The 25,595-nt window shown below is 37.5% G+C and overlaps 1 protein-coding gene across 1 annotated transcript in view; it reads left to right on the top strand.

Moving 5' to 3' along the window:
• Positions 1-24,520, top strand: part of pcdh1a (protocadherin 1a) — a 308,027-nt gene extending 283,507 nt beyond the window's left edge. The window contains exon 5 of the mRNA XM_062048094.1: positions 20,898-24,520. Coding sequence (XP_061904078.1) covers positions 20,898-21,268 — 371 coding nt within the window. The 3' untranslated portion in view covers positions 21,269-24,520. The remainder of the gene's footprint in view (positions 1-20,897) is intronic.
• Positions 24,521-25,595: the final 1,075 nt, after the last annotated feature.

Below are 25,595 nucleotides of genomic sequence, written 5' to 3'. Positions count from 1 at the left end.
TAGCACCAGCAATTAGGATTAGGGGAACAATGAGATTAAGAGCAACAACAGATCAAGTAACATTCTTTTCACAGTAATTATCATTTGATGAAATAATTCTCCAAGCGGTATGGATAATTCACAGAAAAGCTCAGCGTCCTTGTATCACCTACTGTACTTTAGCTCCTGATTATATTGTAGGACCGGCTGGTACATGTATGTTTAGAAATGTGCAGTGCGTGCAGCATATTATGTGTTTGAAAACATGATCTTATTTCATAAATTATGTTGGTGTTTAGCACATCTATCTGTTATCTTAGCTTCTTTAGGGTCTGAAAATGTAGTTTCCACTGCTGGCAGCTGTGAAATACTGTATAATCAATGCATATTGTCTACCAAGACAATTATTAATAATGAATAAAAACTACCTTTGTGTGGAGTCCATAACAAGGGCCTTCCTTGGGCTTTTTGTGGCCTTAACCAAGTGTAACCCAGGTCTCACGTAGATACATTACAAAGAGCTAGAGCGGGGGTCGGCAACCCGCGGCTCTTGAGCTGGATGCGCCTCTTTAGCGCTGCCCTGGTGGAGCTATTTCAAAAATGTATGAAAATGGAAAAAGGTGGGAGGCAAATATATTTTTTGTTTTAATATGATTTCTGTAGGACAGGGATTTCCAAAGTGCGGCCCGGGGGCCATATGCGGCCCGCAGGTGATTTTTTTAATGGCCCCACGGCCCATTTTAAAACACGATTAAAAAAATTAAAAACATAAAAAGTGGTATGAAAGACCAAACAGGTGAAATGTAACAAGAAAATGTTGCAATGTTTACTCTAATAACACAAAGCTGCCATGCAGGCTGTTTCTTTCTTTAAAAAATAATAATGAATCAAAATCAATGTTATTATGAATTATTGACCTATCCAAGGCTCCAATTACGTCACATTAAATGTTGCACTTTGAGATATTTTTTGGGGAAAATGTTGCATATTTTGTGTTTGCCATATAAAAAATTGAGCTTTTTTTTTTTTTCTTTCTGTCATGTACGTCACTTCCTGTCAATGAGAAAGGACGCAAAAGAGAAAGGCTCCGCTCTTGCTACCGGAGTTTTTTGTTAAATCTGAAGATTTTGACCACTGATTTGCGATCACAGCCACAGGAGAGTACCCTGGCATCTTCAATCTGATTTTGGTCAGTTGAGAGGCACTGATACGCTGAAAGAAGGCGAGTTGGGAGAGCCGTTAGCCTCAAGCCAAAGGCACCTTGCCGCAGTTCAAAGCGGTTGCCTAGCAACCAAAAGCTACGGCGAGTTTACAGCTATTTTAAAGTGATCCCGACGTCGCAGAGTGATATAAGTTGACAGGCTGACACCTCAAATTGATCTCTGAACGGCGCAAGATAGGAAATTGTTGGAAAAAACAAGTTAAAGTGCCGCAAGTCGCTAAAGAAGCAACTGCCGTTAAGACACAAGCAAGAGGCATTGACGTCAGTGACTGCCGCGATGCGAAAAGGTAAAGGAAATATTGAAATCCCGAAACCTTCGGGGTCAGCTGATACAGAACACAACTGGGAACAAGATTTGAGGTTGGACACAGGACATGATGGGAATCAAGAAGTGATAATACAAAAACTTGAAGAAATGAAAGAAGAAATGAAAGAAATGAAAAAAGAAATGAAAGAAATGAAAGAAGAAATGAAATAAATGAAAAAAGAAATGAAAGAAATGAAAGAAATGAAAGAAATGAAAGAAGAAATGAAATAATTGAAAGAATATCTGAGAAAAGAAACAACAGAACACAAACAAGATGTGAAAAGTCTGCAGGAAAATATAGAAAATCTGCAATCTCAGAACAACAGAAGAAATAATGAAGCCACTGAAATGGGCAAACGAATGAAGACCCTTCAAGAAGACAACAACATGTTGAGGAATATCATAGATGAAATGGATCAGGACAAACGAATGAATGATATCATCGTGACAGGGCACCGAATTAAACCAAGATCCTATGCGAAAGCTGTGAATAATGAAGGTGAACCAGATGAAATGGATATGATCTCAGCAGAACAGCAAGTGGTCAACTTTCTGCAATCAAAGGAAATTGAAATTGACATTAATACCATCGAAACATGCATCGCACTGAACGGAAGAAACAAGAACGCCACTCCAGTCGTGCTCGTGAAACTCGTAAACAGAAAATCTAAAATGGCATTGCTGAGACAGGGAAAGAAGCTGAAGGGAACAAATGTGTACATGAATGAGCATCTCACAAAACGTAATGCTGGAATCGCCAAGAAAGCACGCGACTTGAGAAAGCAGGGAAAAATCCAGGGAATTTGGAGCACCAACTGTAAAATCTACATCAAGCTGAATGGAGGTCCAGAAGCAAGAGTAATTGTTGTCCATGACATCAAGGACCTGGACAATTTTTTAAGTTTACACAGCTACCACAACAACGATGATAATGGACTCTGACAGAAAACACCCAAATTCAGCATCGGCACTACTATGTTCCAAGGGACGACTAAACAAGAGGACCTACATTCAGGATTGCATCCACCTACACTTATTGAGATTATTGAAACAACATCAAACAAGAAAATATGGAACTAAAAAATTTCTGCAACAAAGATTACAAAAACCAGGATTTGGAAAGTGATATAGATCCAGATACAAATTTTTTCTCCCACATCAGTAATAATTGTTTTTATTATACAGATGATCAATATAATAGCAACATTACATGCGATAACAAATTGTCAATTATTCATTTTAATAGCAGAAGCTTGTATGCAAACTACAACAACATTAAGAACTTTTTGAACACATCAACGAACCATTCAAAGTGATTGCTGTCACAGAAACATGGATTGATGATAAAAAAGGAATAGATTTTGATCTGGAAGGATATGAACTAAACTACATCAACAGAACCAACAAAAATGGAGGAGGAGTAGCTGTGTACGTGATGAAGAACCTGAACTACAAAGTGGTAAAAAACATGTCATTTGCTATAGATAATATCTTAGAATGTATAACCATTGAAATATGTCAGGAAAAAAGCAAAAACATTTTCATCAGTTGTATATATAGATCACCTAAGTCAAGTATAGAAACATTTGAAGAATGGATCAAGGCTACTTACATGGATGATGGTCAAAGAATAATGTTCTTATGTGGTGACTTTAATATTGACTTATTGAACCCTAACAAGCAAAAGTCTATTGATGACTTCATTGATACAATGTACAGCATCAGTCTATATCCTAAAATCACAAAGCCAAGCAGAATCACAGCACACTGTGCCACGCTTATTGATAATATTTTTACCAATGAGTTTGACAATAACACTACAAGTGGTCTACTTATAACCGACGTTAGTGATCATCTGCCAGTTTTTACAATATATGATGGACACTACAAGAAGAACATGGAAGACAAAAGGACATTTTGAAGACTGTGCACAGAGAAGAGGATGACTGCTTTCAAAATTGAGCTACAGTACAATGAAAAGGAGGTTGATGAAGCATATGAACATTTCTTAAACAAGTTCATAATACTTTATGACAAACATTGTCCATGGATACAACTCAGTAATAAACAGAGAAAGAATAATCAACCATGGATGACAAAAGGATTAAAAAATGCTTGTAAGAAGAAGAATACACTATATAGAGAATTTATAGCACAAAGTACTATAGAGGCAGAAATTAAGTACAAAAAGTATAAAAACAAGTTAACAGACATACTACGATCATGTAGAAAATAATATTACAGTGAATTATTGGACAGGAACAAAAATAATATGAGAGCAACATGGGGCATCCTCAATAGCATTATTAAAAATGGCACAAAGAGGGACTACCCTCAATACTTTTTAGACGGAAATAAAAAAAATGACAACATAAAGGAAGTAGGTGAAAGCTTCAATAATTATTTAGTAAATATTGGACCAAAATTGGAAGAAAGGATTCCAGACCCAGTTCCAATTGAGGACTATAATGATACCATAGAGCGAAATCCCAACTCCATGTTCCTCAGTAATGTGACACAGGAGGAAATAGTGACAATCGTTAAAAAATGTAAATCTAAGACAATTGATATGGAAACAATAAAAAAGGTTATAGAAGAGATCTCAGGACCATTAATGTATATTAGTAATCTATCATTTCAAACAGGTACATTCCCAAACAAAATGAAAATAGCTAAAGTTGCACCAATTTATAAGACTGGAGATAAACATCAATTTACAAATTATAGACCTGTTTCTTTACTTCCACAATTTTCTAAAATCATTGAAAAACTGTTTAATAACAGATTAGAGAGTTTCATAAATAAAAATACAATACTCAAAGAGAACCAATATGGATACAGAGCTAATGTCTCAACTTCAATGGCTTTAATTGAAATTACAAAAGAAATTACCAATGCAATAGACAGTAAATAATGTGCAGTAGCTGTTTTTATGGATCTAACTAAAGCATTTGACACAATTAATCACAATATTTTAATCAAAAAACTAGAATGATATGGCATCAGAGGGTTAGTCTTAAACTGGATAAGAAGTTATCTAACGAACAGGAAACAATACGTGAAGCTAGGCGAACACATGTCTACAACGCTAAATATATCCTGTGGTGTACCTCAGGAATCAATATTAGGACCTAAATTATTCAATCTCTATATAAATGACATTTGTAAAGTTACAAAATATTTAGAGTTAGTATTATTTGCGGATGATACAACAGCGTTTTGTTCAGGAGAGAACACACAGGAGATAATACAAATAATAACAGAAGAAATGAACAAATTAAAAAGATGGTTTGACAAAAATAGATTATCGTTGAATCTCAGTAAAACTAAAATAATGCTATTTGGTAATAGTAGTAGAGAAAGTCAAACACATATACAAATAGACGGAATAGAAATTGAAAGAGTAAATGAAACCAAAGTTCTAGGTATAATGATTGATGATAAATTGAACTGGAAAGCTCACGTAAAAAATATACAACATAAAGTAGCAAGAAACACGTCAATAATGAATAAAGCAAAACATGATCTAGACAAAAAATCACTTCATATTCTCTACTGCTCACTAGTGTTACCATATGTGAGCTACTGTGTAGAAATATGGGGAAATAATTACAAAAGTACACTTCATTCATTAACGGTGTTACAAAAAAGATCAGTTAGAATAATACATAATGTTGGATATAGAGAACGTACAAATCCTTTATTTATTGAATCAAAGATACTGAAATTCCACGACATAGTGAATTTGCAAACAGCTAAGATTATACACAAAGCAAACTATAACCTGCTACCCAAGAATATACAACAATTCTTCTCAACAAAAGAGGAGAAATATAATCTTAGAGAAAAATGTAATTTAAAACATTTGTACGCACGTACAACACTTAAGACCTTCAGTATATCAATATGTGGAATTAAATTATGGAATGGATTAAGCAAAGCAATCAAACAATGTACTAATATGATACACTTCAAGAAACTCTTCAAACTTAAAGTGTTTACAAAGTACAAAGAAGAAGAACCATGACAAACATTCTCAATTTATTTCATCCATCCATTCATTCATTCTTAAAGTAATCTTACTTATCTCATCATATGCAATATGACTTACTTCACCAATTATTATTATTAAATTCTTACTATTATTTATTTATTTATTTTTATTGTGATTACCTATGGAGTTGATTGTGAATAAATTGAGAACAGGAAGTGAACAAAAAAGTTTCAGCAACTGTTATGTAAAGAAAAGGGGTAGGATTAAATAAGCTCTGCTTCTTCCTACTCCTTTTCGAACATGTTGAAAAGAGAAACTGGAAATTGTGATGTATCATGTTGTATGCTTGCATGTTCGAAATAATCTCAAACTCTAACTCTAACTCTAAACTCTTTGCCTAAAACGAACAAACAAAAAACATAAACAACAATACAACGTATAATTGACGGATAGATCTGAAGTTGATCTTGAGATTATTGTGTTAAAAGTAAACAGAAAAAAAAATGTATAATTTATTTTTTAACACTTTAATGAGTAGGACCCTTTTGGTTCCCCAATAATTTTTGTGTGATTTGTTTTTAAGTGTCATTGCTCAAAAAACAATAATGAATTAAAATCAATGGTGTTATGAGTTATTGACCTTTTTAAGGCTCCAATTATTATATAATCTGAAATATTCGTCTTAAAAATTTTATTGGGTGAAAATATTGCATATTTTGTGTTTTTTCTATAAAAAAACAGTGTTTTCTTTGACAAAAAGAGCATACGACTTAAATCTTTAAAAACGTTATATTGACAGATAGACCTAATGTTGATCTAGAGATAATAATACTGAATAATGACACATTTTAAATATTTTTTGGACCAAAACCCTTTGGGATCCTCGGGATCAAGCCTGAGTGGAGGCCTTAATGTATATTTTTTTTATACATATATTGTATTGGTTTTTAAAATAAAAAAAATATCAAAATGGCCCCCGCTTGCTTTGATTTTTCAGTGTGCGGCCCTCAGTGGAAAAAGTTTGGACACCCTTGCTGTAGGAGGACAAACAGGACAAAAACCTCCCTAATTGTTAGAAATCCCACTGTTTATAGTAAAAAGGCTTCACTGATGAGAGTATTTGGCGAGCGCCGTTTTGTGCTAATTTCTGTCCTTGAACTCACCGTAGTTTAATTACGTGTACAACTTTCTCCGACGCTGCCACAGTAAGACATGATTCATGCCACTCCTTCCTTGTCTCATATTGTCCACCAAACATTTTATGCTGTGTGTGAATGTCATACTTGCCAACCTTAAAACCTCCAATATCGGGAGGTGTGGGGGGGGGGGGGGTGGTTGGGGTGTGGTTAAGAGGAGAGTATATTTACAGCTAAAATTCACCAAATCAGGTATTTCATATATATATAATATATATATATATATATATATATATATATATATATATATATATATATATATATATATATATATATATATATATATATATATATATATGTATGAAATACTTGACTTTCAATTAATTCTAGCTATATATATTTTTTTTTTATATTTTATTATACATATAAATAAAAGACATACTTGAATTTCAGTGTTCTGCAGGCTATCCAGTAGGTGGCAGTATTGTCCTGTTTAAGATTGTCACAACATTGCTGTTTATGGCAGACAAACTGCTTTACGGTAGACTAAACGTGACTGCTGTTGTTGTGTGTTGTTACCGCGACGTTAATGAAACTGCCTAACAATAAACCCACATAAGAAACCAAGAACTCTCTCTCCTTGTTGTGCACTCTACTGTCTAAAAGCCGTAGATGTTATGACGTCATTGGGCAGGCAAGCTGCTGGGAAAGCGGACGTGAGAACGGCTGTCCCCACTCAGGTCCGCATTGAGCTGGAGGGGGCGTGGCCTCCAGCTCCGGCTGAATACCGGGAGTTTGTCGGGAGAAAATCTCTGCTGGGAGGTTGTCGGGAGAGGCGCTGAATACCGGGATTCCCCCGCTAAAAACGGGAGGGTTGGCAAGTATGGTGAATGTACAAACGTGAACTTTGTTGATTTTATTGACTTGTGTGGAGTGCTCAACAGGCATATTTGGTCAGTGCATGACTGCAAGCTAATCGATGCTAACATGCTATTTAGGCTAGCTGTATGTACATATTGCATCATTGTTTTTAGGTATATTTGAGCTTATTTAATTTCCTTCACTTATGTCCTCTGTGTATTTAATTTATATTTGCATGTCTCAAGACACATTATTTGTATGTAAAATTGACTGCATTTGTAGTAAATCCATTAGAAGAAGACTGCCTGACGTGTCTTTTAACTTGGACACACATTTTGTACCTTTGGCCATTAAGCCAGTAATTTCCAGGAATAATCTCACCCTCTGGGAAGCCTCCGTTTTACTAATGTTTTCCAATGTTGCAAAAAAGTGTCAAATAATTATTACATTTCAACATCATGTGTTGCCTTCATTATAAAACTTATATAAGGCTTTACATTTTTTGCGGCTCCAGACAGATATTTAATTTTTTAAAATTTTTGGTCCAATATGGCTCTTTCAACATTTTGGATTGCCGACCCCTGAGCTGGAGTGATTAATATGAGGAGACAGGGCCTGAGTTTGTGTGTTTTATACACTAAATCTTAACAATGTTCCTCAATATAATGAAGACATCCATAACTGTACTTTAAATACAAATTAATTAGAAATGTATGTACTGTATTTTTCAGACTATAAGGTGCACTTAATCCTTTAATTTTCTCAAAAATCGACAGTGCACCTTATAACCCGGTGTGCGGAATAATTCTGGTTGTGCTTACCAACCTCGAAGCTATTTTATTTGGTACATGGTGTAATGATAAGTGTGACCGGTAGAGGGCAGTCACACATAAGAGATATGTGTAGACTGCTAGATGATGCCAGCAAGCAACACCAAAACGTTGATGATTCATTGAGAACATAGAACATAACTCACGGCACTCAAGAATCTGTCAAAATGTTTTAGTACAACTTTGGTAAGCTATGAAGTTGACTGCCTGATGGATTGTCGGAGCATTACGGCTACCAAAGTCAGACGTGCTGTGCTTCAACATACGGTATTATAATGGTGTGTGTATGTAAGGACTGCAAAATGGCACCTATTAGCAGACATTTTATCTGGCATTTTGTTCCGCAATATTGTGCAAAACAAACTTTTCTTACCTTCTGGTACCTGCTGATGTGTATTTGGGATCTGCATAAGTCCTGAAAATGTGCACGTGTCCGCCGTTGTAGTCCGTGCCGAAGCCGTAGTCGATAAGCTCCTTCTTTTTCTTCTTGTTATGGGGCATTATTCCTTCACTGTTGTCATTTCTAATATAAAGTACCGTAAAGTTCTATCTTATATCTGTCAGTAGACTCGCTACGGTGTAGTGGGTTTACATAATTCATCCATGGAACTTTATGGACACATTTCCGGCGTTGTTGTTGCAGTCGTCAAGCAGCATCTCCAATTCAAGGAGATGCTGCTTGAATTGGAGCCATGAAAATAAGAGACGGTCAGAAAGTGACTTGAAAATGGTCTGCAAAACATAATCTATGCAACATTTTGACCAAAGAACCACCATTACATGTTATGTAGACCAGTGTTTTTCACACTAGTGTGCCGTGGGATACAGTCTGATGTGCTGTGGGAGATTATGTAATTTCACCTATTTGGGGTAAAAATATTTTTTGCAAACAAGTAATTATAGTCTGAAAATAATGTGCCGTTGTTGAGTGTCGGTGCTGTCAAGAGCTCGGCAGCGTAACAATGTAATACTCTTCCATATCAGCAGGTGGCAGCCTGTAGCTAATTGCTTTGTAGATGTCGGGAACAGGTCGTGTGAGACGACGATGGTTTGTCGTGAACCCAATATGCAGACGACAGTGGGAGGCAGCATGCAGATGAAAAGGGGTCTAATGCTAAAACCAAAAATAAACAAAAGGTGAGTGCCCCTAAGAAAAGGCATTGAAGCTTAGGGAAACTAAAACTGAACTGGCTACAAAGTAAACAAAAACAGAATGCTGGACGACAGCAAAGGCTTACAGCATCTGGAGCGTCCACAAAGTACATCCGAACATGGCATGACAATCATTAATGTCCCCACAAAGCAGGATAGCAACAACTTAAATATTCTTGATTGCTAAAACAAAGCAGATGCACAGAATAGCGTTCATGAAACTGCTACAGGAAAACATCAATAAAATGGGAAAAGCCACCAAAATAGGAGCGCAAGACAAGAACTATATTTAATAATAATATTTTGTTTCCATAGTAATGGAGTAGCATACTTATTTACACCATCAACCATTATCCTGGTGGTCTTCTGTTCAAGAATGCGGACTGCCTTTGCATCTTGTTTTGACCTGGTGATCAAACGCTCACTCCTGTGTGGTAAGATATTTAACTGCCACAGCCTCTCCACATGATTAAGCAACTCTGATTCTGGAGGAGTGCACGTGGTGAAAAGGCATTACTGTGTGGACAGTTGGTGGTTCAAGAGGCTTGTAGGGCCTTGTAGTGTCCATCCTAGTCTGGTGTAAACTGCTGCAGGTCCGCCTGGAGGGCCAAGACGTACTGGTTCCACTGGAGTGACCAGATGGGGATTATCCGACCCAATCAGCAGTAGCGGCTGGGCATCGTTCATGGTCTGTAGTGGAATGTCTTTCAGGTGGCGATACTTCTCCTGCAAAGCTTTGACTGGATATGTGTGGCTGGCTAGATTCAGTTCTCTGGTAGTAAACGCTTTATTAATCTTGTAACTCGTGCCTGGTTGTGATGTAGGAGATACTGAGAAGGACACATTTGCTCCGTGGATGGTGCAGACTTCTTGCCGGACTGTACGGAGGGCGAGGTCTTCAGCCTTCCCATGAAGGCCCAAGTAAACAGCAGCATCATTTAGGAGTATTGTGCGCTCTGACCCGTCATCCAATATTGCGTAGGTCTCAAGTACCTTGTTGCCGCTCTGGAGGATGACTCTACTCAACTTGAGTAACACTTGTTGGCTACTGGCTGGCCGATCAATGTACATAATCTCTGACACAGAACTCACTAAGCAAGTGCTTGATTCAGGTGTTTGGAGTTTACCAGTTGTTGTGGCATTTTGGCATCCAGGTGCTTCCTTTCGCACTGCTTGCACTTGGCCTTTAGGTTACATTTTGCTGCTTGGTGTTCACGTCCGCATCTCCAGCATCGATGGTTTGCTTTGATCCACTGTGTTTTCTGTTCCACTGACAAGAGTTTAAAGTTGTTGAATTGGTTCAGATAATGCTGTACAGTATCGTAGAAGGGACAGTATTTTTTGGCTTATCTTGCATTACCTCTCTCACTGGATTAACTGAAGATGTATCTGATGTCTCTCTTGACTCGTTAGACTCACTGCCATGGAGGATAGTAGTGGATCTCTGTGACTTGTAGTCGGGACGTTGACTCTTGGGTGGGGTTTGTCTCTCTCTTGATGAGGTGCTACTGTGTTGGTCACCACTAATTTGAACTCTTACCTCATATTCGAGCCAGTCAGCCAAATCAAGCAGTGTTGGAATGGGAGTACTGATGGGGTTCACAAATCTATGGAAGTTGGCTCTTAGGTCCTGTGGCAACTTAGCTAAGAGGCGAGAAACATGTGACCCACACCTCAGTTCTGTCCAACCTTGGCCTCCTAGTTGATGTAGCATCCCGACCAATGCACAAACTTGAAGGGCAAATGATTTAAAGGCTTAAATGTCACCAGTCCTGATATTGGCCCCGTCCATCAGTTCAGAAATCTTCTTTAGTGCCAACTGCTGTGGTTGACCATACATCTCTGTAAGTGCCCTCATAGTGTCTGTAAACGGGAATGGACGTTACTGTATGAGTCAGCAAGAAGTAATGCTTCTTCACATTTGAGATGGTCTGTGAGAATTTGAAATTTAAAGTGCTCTGGTGCATCGTATGGTAGTAAATTGTCAAGGGCTAGTTTTAGTCTTGCGAACTCACGAGGGTCCTTTGACCTAAAGTCTGGGATTGTGGGTTTAGGTCCCCGGTAGGCATCTGGACCGGGCGTTCTGCTTAATGGAGTCTGACGGTTTGGTAAATTATATGGCAGGTCAGGTGAGTATCTGTGTTCCCCCTTTCTACTGTCATATCCATTGTCAGGGGGGTTATAGTCATTATGGTGGCCTCTATAATCAGGAGAGTAACCTCTTTCGCGGCCAAAGTAGCGGCTTTCGTGATGAGCTCTTGGACTACTTGGTCTATAGGGCTTAGCAGGGTGACTGTATTCTTTACTGCCGGATGATAACTCGGATGGGGTGGATGTGTGCCACAAGGGTGATGATATTGAACATCACGTTGATAGGAGCGATCATTATAGTGCACATAGTCTTCCTTGTACATCGGGTGGTACTTGACAGCAGACAATATTTGACTTGGCACAGCTTTATATTGTGATTGTTGGATATCTTTGGACTGGTGGTGAGCTTTACTGTGTGGTGGACAGTCTTTGTCGTCATAGTAAAGCAGTGGTTGACACTCATTAATGTCTGTCACCCCAAAATTGTATTGAGAGTAAGGAGTTGAAATACCAGATGTGGCTTGTGACTCAATGTGCTCTGTGACTAATCCTGCTTCCTGCAAGCACTGCCTTAGATCCTCGACTGTGTCAGGTCGGCTGCCTTGTGGAGATGGGGAAGCATCCCTGCTCACCGGTGGGGCACTGACTGGCTGACGTGGGTCTTGATGACCACTAGATGGCGTCGGCTTACAGGTATGTGCTGGTGTTGTCGATATTTCCTCCCTTTGGCGTCTGGACTGATTCTGTGAGGAGGCTGTGGGAAGACTGTGGATCACGTCTGTAAGATGTTTGACATCTTTGCGCAATTGGTCATTTTCCTCTCTCATGCTCTGGAAAGATCTGTGAATTTCTGGAGAAGACATTCGTCTGGCCCGCTCATCACTGGGGACGTGGTACCTCATAGGGCAACTGACCTCGTAGTCCTGAAGGTATGATGGCGGCTGTCTTGCTCTTTGTGGACGATCCATATCTGTAGGCTTTTTCTCATGTGGCCTGAACATATTGACTGAAGTGGTTGCTTGTATCCGGCTCGAAGGACCAAAAAATTGTAGTGACGACTATGACTGGTTTAATATGGATTAGTAATCACTTCAGGGTGTCGGGTCAGGACAGCAATTATTCGTTCAGGTGAGTGCAGGAGAAATAATAGATTGTACAAGTTGCAGGTTCAATTGTATATTGAAGACATGCATGAGTTGTTCGTTTGCGTGTGTGTGGTTTCCTATACAAACAAATACAATCGTTATAAATCAACTAGAGTGACCACAATGCAATGAAATATAGGCACAAGCCTGCAACAGGGCTGTTAAATATACATCACTTAGCTGTGTATACACAGTTACATAAATGCACATAATTTGAACATCCCAGCCTTAAGTAATGTTATGATTAATATAATGTAAATAGCATCACAACAATAATTCTAAATTGTCAATTGAGGCTAACAAACATGTCCAATGCTACAAACAGGCACCAAAGGCACTTGTGATTTAGGGCTATATAAATAAACATTGATTGATTGATTGACATTGAATCAGGGTATGATATTCAGCTAGCAGTTAGCTTGTGAACCTGATGCCAAACAGCCATTAGACTACAATAAAACTGACTAAATGAGTTGCAATACAGTTTTAAGCACACAACAAGTGATATTAAAGTGTACATAAAGTAACTCACTTTGTATTGACGCACACTGCCAATTAAACAATTGACATCGAAGTTCACCGTAACTTTCAGAGCTTGCTGATGTAATGATACGTTCAATGCCCCCTACTGTGTCGTAAAGGTGAACTACACTCAAGCAACCCAATGACACAAAGAGAAAACAAGCATTACAGAGACAGTCTTTTGTATATTTTCTATATGAACAAGTCCAAGCCTAACAACGCCAATGTTCATGACGACAATTCAGTTCAATCTGACATGTTCCATAATTATGTGTTTGTATTCCAGATAAAGTTCAGAGTTCTGGGGGGCTCTGTACCTAGGATGTCGCTGTGGCTTGTGCAGCCCTTTGAGACACTTGTGATTTAGGGCTATATAAATAAAAATTGATTGATTGATTGATTGATTGATTGATATGAAAAGGTAAACAAATATTGATAGGTCCAAGGTGTAAAGAAAAGTGTGCATCCTACTGCAGTGAAGCCAATTCAAAACTGCTATAGCTCTTTGGCAATAATTGAAAAAGTAAACAAAACATAATAAATTGGCAAAAGTATGCAAAAACAAATGTTATTAAAGCATCATTTCTTTAGGGCAGATCTGGGCAAATTAAGGCCCGGGGGGCGAAAGCAGCCCGGGGGGCGCAAGCGGCCCGGGGGGGGGGCGCATGCGGCCCGTTAAGCTTTTCGATCTGGCCCGCCAGACATTCCCCCCAATTTTTTTTACATCTTTTAGACTGAAACTGTAGCCGCCATTATGATGTGCAGTGATGTTTTCAAAGTACTGTAAGTCTTGAACTATACAAAGTATTTCAATGGTTGGAATCCATGCTTTTGCATGATATACTAGTTACTAAGGTAATCTAAGTCACAGCAGCTCAGACGAGGCACCTAGCAGTGTGGGCGTGGTTTGTTTCCACAGAGTGTTTCCAGAGCGGCCAGCCTAAATGCAGGTGCCAGGGACAAACGTGGAAGGACATTTTTACAACAAAGTTCTAAAGCTTCGCTTGATTGTAAAATATGTCGATCGAGAGGGGGTGTGATGTTCATATGTTGTCAATATTCAGTGTTTATAGTAAATCCCACATTCTTTATTTTCATGTACATTCTAAAAAAATTAAAAATTCCATTCCGTTTTTTAAGGTGGTCTGTCATAACGTTTTTAGCATTCAATCAGACATCATTGTGGGTTTTGGTATTAGTGTTCCTAAACATAGATATACCGGCCCCCAGACACATTTTTTTCTCTAAATTTGCTTTCGGGGAAAGGTCCTGCTTCACTGTAAACTTAAGTAGTACAGTTGTTTTAGAAATATAGCCATACATCTCTCACGATGATAGTGTTTGAAGCGATTTTAATTTAGCAGTTATTTCTACGGTCTTTTTATTGGACATGGCTGTGATACTGTTAAACCCAACTAAAACAATTACAAAAGACATGTTGACTTACCACTGAACTAAAGTTTTGCAGAAACAAAGTACATTTTGTATCCATGAGGAAATTTAGTCCATCAAAGTAGAACAAGAAAATACCTGCAGAACATGATGACGACAGTGACATTCAGCTACTGATGTGACCGGTCGCCACATTTCTGTGGCCCCCACTAGACATTGTGGACCTAAACAACTGAGTGTTAATGCCAGGGATTGGCCCTGTCTATCACTTATGCCAGAAAATTATTTGCACCTAACAATTGTACATTTGTATTTAATTAGAGCAAGGTAATCCTATGAGAAACTCAATGAATTTGTATTTATATTGGCATACATGTCATTTACACTTCATAACTATGGGATGAGCGCGGAAGTGAAAACAGACAAAATCAAGTTATCTCATACTTCTACTTTAGTAAGATAATATAAATGTAAAAAAAAATGTGGGTTTCAAATTTTTTTTTGCATTCAAAATCTTATTACAGGCTTTGACAACACAAGCTGTCTCATTTGATTGATTTAAAACCTGGTAGGCCAGATGCGCTTTTTCCAGCCTTCGAGGGCTGACATTTTGTGGGATAATTATCTTGCCACTGGTCATGAATACAGTACTGATGGTGCATCTCTTTTAAAATGGCATTGCCTCTGTGAGACGTCTTAACTGCCTCTGGTACACCCTCTCTTGTGGTTTGCATCATTCACACACAGCAATTTATTTTTATTTTTTTTCAAATTTGTGAACCACCAAGCTCTTTGCTTTCTATACAAATATATGTACTGTATATCAGTGGTACCGATTGGTACCGGGCCGCACAAGAGATTAAAAAAATATATTTTTTATTTTTTTTTATTTTTATGAAATCAACATAAAAAACACAATATATACATTATATATCAATATAGATCAATACAGTCTGCAGGGATACAGTCCGTAACCACACATGATTGTATTTATTTATTTAAAAAAAATAAATAAAAAAAAAAAACATTTTTTTTTAAACAATATAAACACAGTTACATAGAAACTAGTAATGAATGAAAATTAGTCAAATTAACTGTTAAAGGACAGTACTATTAGTGGACCAGCAGCACGCACAATCATGTGTTCTTCATGGATTGTATGTATCCCTTGCAGATTGTATTGATGTATATTGTAGGAACCAGAATATTAATAACAGAAAGAAACAACCCTTTTATGTGAATGGGAGGGAGGTTTTTTGGGTTGGTGCACTAATTGTAAGTGTATCTTGTGTTTTTTATGTTGATTTAATTTTAAAAAAATACATATACACTACCGTTCAAAAGTTTGGGGTCACCACTGGAGTGATAGTTGCTGGAAATGGGCCTCTATACACCTATGTAGATATTGCACCAAAAACCAGACATTTGCAGCTAGAATAGTCATTTACCACATTAGCAATGTATAGAGTGTATTTCTTTAAAGTTAAGACTAGTTTAAAGTTATCTTCATTTAAAAGTACAGTGCTTTTCCTTCAAAAATAAGGACATTTCAATGTGACCCCAGACTTTTGAACGGTAGTGTATATATACTTGTTTTTTTTCAAATCTGTGAACCACCAAGCTGTTTGCTTTCTATACAAATATATTCACACTGATACTGTCCCATATCGACTAAACGAGACAAGGCATCTTTGATGAGCAGCCTCTTTTATTGTATGTGCAATGCAGGCCTGGCACTATTGTAATGTGTTTATCATAGCAATCAAAACATTACATGTGGCTGTGACTGTCAGCTCTTTGCTTTACAGCCATTGATTGCTTGTTCTAGTCCGTGTGAAGTGATAAAAAAGACAAATTCAAAACTATGTCCATTTAACCACAGTCAAATATGGAGTCTGTCAACAGGTAGGCTGCGTGACAAGTCAGCCAGTTGCCTGCTGCACATAAATACCGCACCATTTTTAGAACAGTAATTTGAATGGTATTGGTTTCTGCGGTGGTATGTGCCATGATAAGTCTTGCAGTCAGGGTAAGGGCAAAATAGAAATAATGATTCAAGTAACAATTCTAATTCAACAGCAAAATTGTTGTTACATCTAAAAATCATACTAATTTGTGGGCATTGGACGGCTGGGCCTTAAGGGTTGATAGTGCATTCTGGCTTAATCCTAGGGTCTCGCCAGGTTCCGATGTCACGAGACGTTTGAGTGCAGGGATACAGGAAGTGAACAAATGTATCATTGACTGATGTGACATGGAGAAGAGGTAGGATTGAAAGGGCTTACTTTTTCTTACTTGCTATCGGACATTGAATTGTGAATTGTAAACAAGATCTGTACGCCAATGTGACCCTCTATGCATATTCGAATAAACCAAACTTCTGATATTACTACTTATCAGTCACTCCAGGAATTTGCAAGTTTGTTTGGTGTTGTTGCGGCCTAAAATGCCTTTTTTGATAATATTGATCAACTTTTAATTTTATACATTTCTGATCAATGTTTTAAGTGTTTCTGTAACCTTAACCTTAAAAAGCACATGATTACAACACAAATTGGAAAATAATTATTGTATTGATGTTTTACTCATGTTATACTGCACAGACCTGAATGTAAAATGGAGGGGAGTAACTCAGAACTCATTGTCAAATTACTTTACTGTTTTAATTAATTATAATAATTATGATTACAGAATCACCACCAAAAGCTTCCTTGCTGTCTGTTGTCTGCGCTGTGGTCCTCAATTTACTGACATTCTTTGTGTATGTTTTACGCTTCAAAAGGGTTCGTTAATCTTAAACATCCATTTATGTTTCAACACATTTTCACCAAATTTACCCCCAGCTTCAACATTTGTGAACTGTTAAACTATTATGTTAAAACCAGTATGGACTGGACTCTCACACTATTATGCTAGATCCATTGCACCGGTCGCCCAGGGGGGGTCCTCACATCTGCGGTCCCCTCCAAGGTTTCGCATTGTCATCCCATTGGGTTGAGTTTTTTCTTGCCCTGATGTGGGATCTGAGCCGATGTTGTTTGTGGCTTATGCAGCCCTTTGATACACTTTTGATTTAGGGCTATATAAGTAAACTTTGATTGATTGATAAGAGCAATCTATATTGGTAATTTTTGTTGGTAAATGAGAGACGATTACATTTCAACATCTCTGTCATGTAAATGCTGCCTCTTTGATCGGTCAGCATTGCAAATGAAAACATGTTGTTAATCAATATGGGTTAATTAGATGTATAAATAAAACATGTAAATTAGGAAGTAAATGTTTATATACTAAATTACCCGAAAGGATTATCAATGTATTCAGGAACCAGAAGTAGGTCTAAGGAATTAAGTGTTGTATTATTGTTACATGTTGCTTTTCCTGCTTTGTTTACATAAGAAGCAAACTGAAATTTTGATTAGTCATTTGATGTGCGTATTTGAGCGGCGTTAAGAAAATTCCTGGAGGACTAAAATACTAACTTGATTGAGCTTGTTCCTAGTGGAAGTTAATGTTTATTTTTTATTACTCTCTCATATTTAGGTTAGCAGGGTTTGATTCTAATGTATATATGTATGTACATATATATGTATGAATATATTTATGTATATACAGTATGTATATGCATGTATATATATGTATGTGCATGTATTAATGTGCATGTATGTGTATAAATGTGTATATGTATATATGTGTACATATGTATGTATATATATAAATATATATATATATTTATATATATATATATATATATATATATATATATATATATATATATATATATATATATATATATATATATATATATATATATAAATAAGGGCCGTCAATTCATTATTTTTTAATCTGATTAATCACACTCTAATTTTGTGATTAATCATGATTAATCACAGGCTATTATTTGCTTGCATGAATCCAATTTTCTTAAAAAATACCCTAATATTTGGACACAAATGCAATATACGGGAATGTTTTCTAAATGTTTTAAGGAACTGAAAATCATTGATTTGCTCAAAACCTGGTGACAGTAAGTACAGTAAGAATTAGGTTCACTTTTTTGTCTTAAATAAAAATATGTCCGGCTTAACTTAAAACATAATACATTCAGTGTGCAGCTTTATGATAGAGCAGGTCTCCAACTTTCATCATTATTAAAACTACTGTGACAAAAAGAGAGGTGAAATATTTGTTTCACTAATATGACTGGCAACATTTCAATTGTGCTTTAGTCACAAATGAGATCTCTTCTCAGTGAGATTATTGTTTGTATGCTATGTTGTGGAACTTATCATTAAAAAAAAGCACCAAACACACTCTCATAGCTCATTAAAGTGGAATAAATGACACGCCACTAAGAGTTCTAAGACACATACCTCTCTTCTCCTACCGAAAGGTGCAAACTGAATGTGTAATATCCTCATTGAATGACGTGTGATCAACCTCAGACCAACTGCACTCAGTAACAAAACAAACACGCTCACATAAATATTGAGCTTATTGTAACCATAGACAGCAGAACACTTCTATTTTAACTTTTATACACTCACTTTAGTTATCTGCTGCATTGACAAGATGCCTGCTTGGTGCGTGTTGGCGACTGTGGCGAAACTGCCGTGTAAAAACTGGCGTATGACGTCACAATTTACCATTTTCTTTTACAGGGCGCGCCTACCATGAACACAAAATAATCAGCTCTGTTGGCCACTTACCTAATAAAAATACTGGATAAAGTGCATCTATTGACAGCTCAATACGGAATGTGTACTTTTGTTTCTAAATACGGGATGATTTATTTTTCAAGGGACGTTTGGCAACACTATTCAAGTAGCATTCACGCTAGCGGCGTCATCCTCATGTTCATGTTTCACTTCAAGATGCTATTTTAAAGTTGATGTGCGCCGATGATAAGAAAGTTTTTCACTTCAATACTAACAAATTACCTCAGTTTTATCTAAAGTTCAATCTAGGTTTATTTTGAAGCAAAAGTGGGCGCAGAGCACATCGCTGTAACTATCACTGGTGTGTGACGTGATCACTGCCTGTGCAATGCGTGCTGCCTTCAGGCGCCGGTCAAAACATTCACTTTGATCAATCATCATTCATTTATGGGAACGCGATAATTTTTTTTTGTTAATCACATGCGTTAATATTGACAGCCCTAATACATTTATGTATATGTGTGTGTGTGTATATATATATATATATATATATATATATATATATATATATATATATATATATATATATATATATATATATATATATATATATATATATATATATATGTATGTGTGTATATGTATATCAATATATATATACAGTATATATATATATATATATATATATATACAGTATATATGTAAATATATATATATATGTATGTGTGTATATGTATATATATATATATATATATATATAAATATATATATATATATATATATATAAATATATATATATATATATATATATATATATATATATATATATATATATATATATATATATATATATATATATATATATATATATATATATATATATATATATGTATGTGTGTATATGTATATATATAGATATATATATAAAGTATATATGTGGGTGTTTTAAGACCATTACATGTAATAAGAGATGGAAAGTTATTTTGGTGTGTTTTGCAAAGGGAAATAAGGTCACTGGGTCATAGACCCATTTTTAAAGTAGGAACAGTTAAAAAAAAATGATGATAATGAAGGGCAGAGAACCCATTTCCGTGCTGTCAATCAATAATGTTTTTGCCTAAAGGATTCATCCCTTCCATTTGCAACAAAACAAAGCCTCTCAGTTACGTCAGATGTATCACGTCCATGTACATATTTTTCTCACTCTCAGTACTGACACATTTTTGGGTGTACACAAATCAATATAATGCTGTAAACGGGCTGTGATGTATTGTATGCATGCTAGACTAACTGCTGCTGGATACTTCACAATGACACAGACACAGCATGCCATCTCCTGAATGTATCACATCAGCTAGTGGACTGCACGCAGTGGTGCTCATTACCCTGCGCATAGCAACAGCTACATAGCAACTGCTGCTCACTGCTTAGCAACAGCTGCAAAGACCTTAAAATAGGGGAAGGAGGAGGGAGTGGATTATTTGGGTTTAGATGAGACGATTTCTGATCGGATATAGCTTTTTAAATAGGTTTTTCTTTTGATGTTTTGTTTGATTAACTTGACATTTCATAGCAAACCTGACAATTCCTCCTCTTTTCTACCCACAGACATTCGCTCGCTGCCCGATGTGGCAATGACCGGAAACTGTACAACTGAGTGCAGTGAATTGGGCCACTCCGACGCCTGCTGGATGCCTGGGCATCCCTCTCCTGTACGCAGGGCGAGGAACCCCCCGAAACTCTCTACCTTTGTGCCTTACCAGGAAAGAGGAAGTCTGGGACGCCTGGCAAACGGGAGTGCCATTCTGGGTGGCGAAGAGCACCGATCACGCCTTCCGCCCTCTCGCAGTGCATATTCCGGCAGCGGTCAGGACGTCAGTCAGGACTGCCCTTTGGAAGAGATGCCCCTCAGCGTAACGTCTGAGTTCCCGCCCACCTCCACGTCTGCCCACACTCCTAAACGAGAAATCTATTTGTGAATATCAACCTTGAATCAGTGCAGAGATGAAGAAAAGATAAAACCTGGCAGAAAAACAAAACAGGCTACCATTGATGCCCAGTTGTAACAGAAGACTGTGATCCATCCAATTACTGGCATGATCACTTGGGCCATTTTCCATCTCCACTTTCAATTAAATTATTAGCATATTTATTACAAAGTTTAATTGATATACACATTCATTAATTTATACACAATCTTGTAGGATGCGGCTCAAAACGAGTTAAGTCATTACTGATTATTGTCGTAGTTAGCCAACCTACACAGTCAAGTGATCTTTTTTTAATTTGAAAGTTGTGATCAGTGCTCCTGTGCCATTCTTAGAAGATTTTGATAGACAGCCAGTCAGGCGCAATCTGAAGGCTTTTGACTAACAATCAAACAAAATGTTCTGTAGTTGTACAGTGCTGTAAATACATTTTGGACTGTGTGCTCTACATATATTTTTGTCTGGCAGAATCTGATAACAAAAAAAAAGTAATTTGACTCAGAATTTAAGTATATTTGAGCTTTTTGTTTTATTTCGCTGCTGCTGTTTAAAAGTTGATTGAAAACATCTTCAGGAGAGCAGCTCAATATTGTGGAAAGCATTTATCCGCTCCATATAATCACACACACCTTCAACCCCTAATCATAGCAGAATGGCCTTTACCTCTGCTCCCTGTGGAGCTTTGCCGTGGGTGGAGAAACCTCTGCAGCAACATTTGAACAGACATTATGTTCCATTGACTCTCAGCACTGTGACCTATAGTTTATCATCAAAACGGTTGACTTGGCCACAGTCCCCTGGAGTTGCAATGACCAAACACCAAACCAAGATTGGCTTTTACTTCGAGTCCTTCTGACTCACTCTGTTAGGGAAAATATTCCAGTGTAATTGTTTCCCTAAAAAGGCTTTCCTTCTTCAGCCAGACAATCTACTTGCTTCCCTCCCTTTTAGATATAATGCATACTTATTTACCTGAAATTTAATAAAACAACACTTGAGACTTAAGAGCAGTCGAGAACCGGAGTACACACTACACGTGTTTAGTCCTCCTCATTCTGAGCACTTTCTTTGTTTTTCATAGTATCATATTCTAATCGCACTATCTGTGTTCAGAGGTCCAACGGAACCACTTAGAGAGGGAAGCATAGTCCTTGAAGAATGCCATAGAAGTAAACCACCATTTACATAACTGAAGCAGGCCTGAATACACTATGAGCATTCTTGTCCTTTGGCGACCAAAAAAAAAATGTAGGGATTTGTTTCCCTTAATAGAGATTTCCTGAGTTACTCTGCGGGATTTGCCTGAAGGACACTGTGTATTAGTCAGTAATTGGATGCTAATAACAACTACATTGCCCTGTCTTGCAACACTGTACAGTGTCAGGCGGCGTCTTTGATTGAAACATTGATATGATTAGACTTGTAGATACCTTTCACCTCTGCAGCAAATTTCCATGGTGAGATTGTGTCTCTAAGTAAGGGCAAAAGATCCCCGAATAGACGCATCCTAATTAGGGTGAGTAATGAGTCCTGAGCTGTGGCGTGTGTGTGTGAAGCACAAGCCCCAGGACAAGGCACACACCAAATAATGCACATCCACCCGCAGCGCTACAATCAGTTAAAAAGATCAGCACTTACCTCATCATGCTGCCATTGAAAACTGCATTTAGAGCAATTGAACTGAAAACATATGGAAATCACTGGACATGGCCATGATTAAATAATGTGGCCGATTATCCGGCCTTGAGGGGGGAAAAGCACATTATGCCGTTTTCAAAGCCATTTAGCAACTAGAAATAAATTCAAACAACAGCCATGATGCACTGTGATTAAACCCCCACGAGCACCCCTCGGAAAGTGGCCTCACGGCCCGCAAGCAGCGAGTGCGATCACTGACCTGGAATTAACGACAGACAGAAAGATAGTAAGGAGTGATAAAAGCCAATGCCAAATCGCCTCAGTCACAACTTTTATCTGTTTAAGTGTCTCAACTCATTTAAGACTTGCTTTGAATTGATATTCCTCCCCCGCCCCCTTTGGGATTAATCCTAACCTGATTCTAGCCTAAGTGAGAGATGCTTATCACTGGCACATATCTGCAAGGTATCTCCTTGATCACCAATTTGGTGCAGAAATGATCAGGCATTACTCGGAATAGAATAAGAGATTGATTTAAGTGCACCACAGATTAGTTTAATTTTTTTTTGATGAGTCGGACTCTTAAACTAAAGCCAATAATAACTGTCAGCTTGCCCCAGGAAAAAAAACCATCACTCATACTGAATAATGCCTCTGAAAAGTAAAGGGTTGTCCCTGATGGAAGGATAGAACGTCACAAAGCACTGAAATACACTGATGAAAAATGTTCAATTTGTACTTTGCATAGATTTATTGTTGAATTCACCTGAGTATTTTTGCCTCTCTGTGATCTGTATTGTAAAGTGATCATTCCTGTGGACAGATGGACAGATTACTGTTTTAAAATTGGCTGGGGGTTTTGTTTTGTATCGGTCAAAGAATCTTAGCAAAGCGGTTGTGTGAATTTAAAAAAAATTTAAAAAAAAAAAACATCTCTTGGTGGTGTCAGTGTACATACAGTAGTACTCCACAATCCGTTGTTTGCTGACAAAGCAGGCTGGGATTTTAGCATGAATTCCAAAGATAATTGGTAGAAACTGTTTTACTGTTTCTTTCACCTTCTGGAATGTCAGTGCTGGTTCATATTCAAAAAGGCCCCTCCCCATGAACTGAAAATTAACTGCACATAGATTTTCATCTTTTTCACAGTCCATGGAAAACAGACAACTGCCTTGAGACTACATCTTTGCAAGAGATAATCTAGTTGTTATCCTAACTGTTGGTATATTTATATAGGATTAAAATACTTGTGATGCCATGTTTTTGTACAGTTTTATGTACATACAAGTGACGCTTTCTAAAAGTTCTGAGAAAAGCCGATGGCATATAAAAATTGTAAGATGTTTTCTTGAGCTGTGCACATCTTTGCCTTGGTTGGATTGACCTTTGCTGAGTCGATGTGAATGTGGCCGTTCTATGCCTGCACTGTAGTCATTCACTGGCTCCCACATCCTGAGGACTTAATCAGTTATTATGTTTATTGTGATCAGTGGTTTGTCCTATCTTACCAATTTGTTAAATTCCTGTGTTCTGCTTTGTTCTGTTTTCGCATGTTGACAACTTATCTTGTAATACTGTCCTCATGAACTTTGTAATAAAATTACTTCAGGGAAAAAAAAAAAGGCTTTTGTGGTTTGTCTATCATTGCTGTCATGCCTGCGTGGCCAATAAGCACTCATGCAAAAGTGTATTAGTTATGCATTTCACTTTGCATCTCAGTGCATTAACTGTGGTCTGTTCCGAGGACCCTTGATTAAAGGTATAGACATAGATGTTGGTAGTTTTCCAAGACAGGTGGTGATTTAACACCCAGTAGATGGACTAATAATATTGTAACTATGATAATGTTGTATTAGTATGAGTGGTATAATCCACTGATGATGATGATAATATGTGTATCAGATCATCTCTGAAGTAAGGGAAAACCAGGCAGATTTCTAATCATAATTAAGTTAACAATGACAGGTTATATGTTTAAATTCATGTTCTGGCCACTCGTTATTGGCCCCCTTCTTTTTTTATTGTTTTTTTTAGAATATCAATCACAATTTATTTATACAACCCTTAAACAAAAGTGCCTCAAAGGGCACCACAACAACATCCCTTGATCTGGACCCACATCCAGGCAAGGAAAAAACTTAAAAAACCCAAACTAAGAAAAATAAATGGGATGGGGCCGAAGATGTGGGGACCCCCCTCTAGGGAGACCGGCTGCTATGGATGACGAGTGGGTACAGTTGTTGAGTTGTTAAATTTATAGATAATGTGAGAGTCCAGCCTATCAAGGAACCAACAGAGGGTCGGAGAGAGCTCTTCTTGCTGTCACCAACTGGTGCATTAAAGAGTGGTCCACCCGGGACTCGACTTGGAACAGCTACTGCCTCTTCCAGATTGGTACCTCTCCAGACATTATCTGTGACCACCTGGTAACCTCTCAATGCAGGAGATGTGGGGACATAGCAGAAAATAAAAGTGTTAGGTAAGCTGGTCTAAACAGGATTTATCCAAAATAGAGAGTGTATAGGTGAGATTTAAGATGGAACTTAAATGCTTCAATTGAGGTAGCATCTCTAACTGTTGCCGGTAGGGCATTCCAGACTACTGGAGCTCAATAACGACAACGCTCCAGAACCTGCAGACTTTTCTTGGGCTCTGATGGTAGGCGTTGTTGATGCTAAAC

Source organism: Entelurus aequoreus, linkage group LG05 (genome assembly GCF_033978785.1).
Source record: "Entelurus aequoreus isolate RoL-2023_Sb linkage group LG05, RoL_Eaeq_v1.1, whole genome shotgun sequence".
Taxonomy (NCBI): domain Eukaryota; kingdom Metazoa; phylum Chordata; class Actinopteri; order Syngnathiformes; family Syngnathidae; genus Entelurus; species Entelurus aequoreus.
The sequence above is the reverse complement of the archived record's forward strand: the minus strand, read 5'-3'. Positions and strand labels throughout refer to the sequence as shown.